This window comes from Antrostomus carolinensis, unplaced genomic scaffold, assembly GCF_000700745.2.
Source record: "Antrostomus carolinensis isolate BGI_N321 unplaced genomic scaffold, ASM70074v2 scaffold27639, whole genome shotgun sequence".
Lineage (NCBI taxonomy): Eukaryota > Metazoa > Chordata > Aves > Caprimulgiformes > Caprimulgidae > Antrostomus > Antrostomus carolinensis.
The window spans coordinates 4,030-5,711 of record NW_010336834.1 but is presented as its reverse complement, the minus strand read 5'-3'; the positions used below and the strand labels follow the sequence as shown (position 1 = coordinate 5,711).

Below are 1,682 nucleotides of genomic sequence, written 5' to 3'. Positions count from 1 at the left end.
CGCCCGCGGGGCCTCTGCTGGCCCGGTGGTTTCGGCGATCCCAGCCAGAGATCATGTCCAGGCTCTGAGCCGCGGGCTCCGACCCACGGGACACGCGTGCAGCTGAGGTAGGATGTGGGCTTTCCTGGCCCAGCTGCTGATCGCCCTGGTGCTGCTGGCCTTCTTCCTGGTCAGCTGCCAGAATGTCATGCACATCGTCAGGGGCTCTGTCCGCTTCCTGCTCAAACACGCCCACCGCGAGCTGGACAAGGAGCTCGGGGAGAGCCAGGGGCTGGCGGGCGGCGAGGGGGCCCTCCCCAGCCGGGCGGTTCGCCGGCGTGTCCTTGTGAAGGTAATGAGCAGGGAGCTGAGAGACCAGCCCCGGGGCAGGTGCAAAGGAGAGCAGTGAAGGAACGGGGCAGGGTGGGAGACAGAGGCTATGGGGTGCATGTCAGGTGCACTGTTCTGCCTGCAAAGGGGCTCCCCTCACCTCCCTGAAATGCCCTGGTGTCCCTCCTGTCACTGCAGGGGAACGAAGTGCTTCATCTCCCTGGAGAGCAGGTGACTGAGGAGCAGTTCACAGATGATCAAGGCAATATCATCACCAAGAAGGTGAGTGATCAAGGGCATGGTACGAGTGAGGGCATGCTGCAGCCTTTCTCCTCTCCCCTCTGCCTGGCTGCCCTGCTCCTCCCTGCAGCCCAGGGGCCCATGCAGGGCACCCATGTCCCGCTGTTGTCACTTACGGTCACAGCACTTCTCCAGACAGACCCTACGTATGAACCCTGCACATCATGTGCAGTTCAGGGCCAGACTGGGCGAGGAGGGAGGCATGGTGCTGGGGACGAGCTGTGATGCCCAACTGCGGGTCTCCACAGGTCATCAGGAAAGTGGTGCGTCAGCTGGGCCCTGGTGACATGGATGACAGGCAGGAGCAGGAGGAGCTGATTCTGGAGGGCTCCTTGCAGGAGCCCCAAGACCTGGAGGCTGAGGACAATCACTTCATGAAATACACCATCCTGCACCGGGACGGTCTGGGGGCCAAGGTACAGTGTGGCTCATAGCCCTGCCTTGCAGGTGTCCTGCCTGGGGCCAGCTCTGCCTCTGCAGGACTCGCAGGCTCTAGGGCTCCACCACCTTCTGTCCTTTCTCTTGCCCTGCTCTCCTCTCCTGTTTCCCCTCTAAGGCTTCCAGGGGGCAGCTCTTGCCCACTACAGCTGTCTTCTTACTCAGTGTCTTCTGCCAACTGACTCTGCCTTTCCCTCTCCTGTCTTCTCTCCTTTCCCTCTCCCTCTTCTGTATGTCTGTCTGTTCACCTGGGTGATACCCTGCTTCCTGCCCCTGCGGCTTCCTCAGGAGGAGGTGCAAGTGCGTGTCCCGAAACCAGAGGTCTCTGGGGGCAGGATGGGGGCTCAGATAGTGAAACGAGCCAGCCTGAAAAGGGGGAAGCAGTGACCCCTCAAATGGCCTCTTATGAGGTAACCCCACCTTTGCTCTTCCTTCTTCCCCAGCTCCCCATGCTGCTGCCTGCATTGAGCTGCTGGTCATGCACATCCTCCTGGGGAAAGTGTGAGAGGGCTGTGCTCAACTCTCCACCTGCAGAGAGGGGCTGCTGCACTGCAGCAAAATGCTGAGGGTGGGCAGCAGTGTGCCCCTGCTGCCAGCCCACTCCTGGGTGCAGGACCTGGGTGCAAGGGGCATGG

At 61.5% G+C, this 1,682-nt stretch overlaps 1 protein-coding gene across 2 annotated transcripts in view; it reads left to right on the top strand.

Annotated features, from left to right (window-relative positions):
* The first annotated feature begins 110 nt into the window (after window positions 1–110).
* The window catches only part of LOC104530435 (ankyrin-1-like), a 3,363-nt gene continuing 1,791 nt past the window's right edge, over window positions 111–1,682 (top strand). Inside the window, exons 1-4 of one of the 2 annotated variants that reach the window (XM_010175011.1) lie at window positions 113–331; window positions 508–591; window positions 858–965; window positions 1,369–1,434. In XM_010175011.1, the coding sequence (XP_010173313.1) occupies window positions 113–331; window positions 508–591; window positions 858–965; window positions 1,369–1,434 (477 nt within the window). Of the gene's footprint in view, window positions 332–507; window positions 592–857; window positions 1,026–1,368; window positions 1,435–1,682 lie in introns of those variants that run through there. The other variant, XM_010175010.1, reaches the window with a different exon arrangement.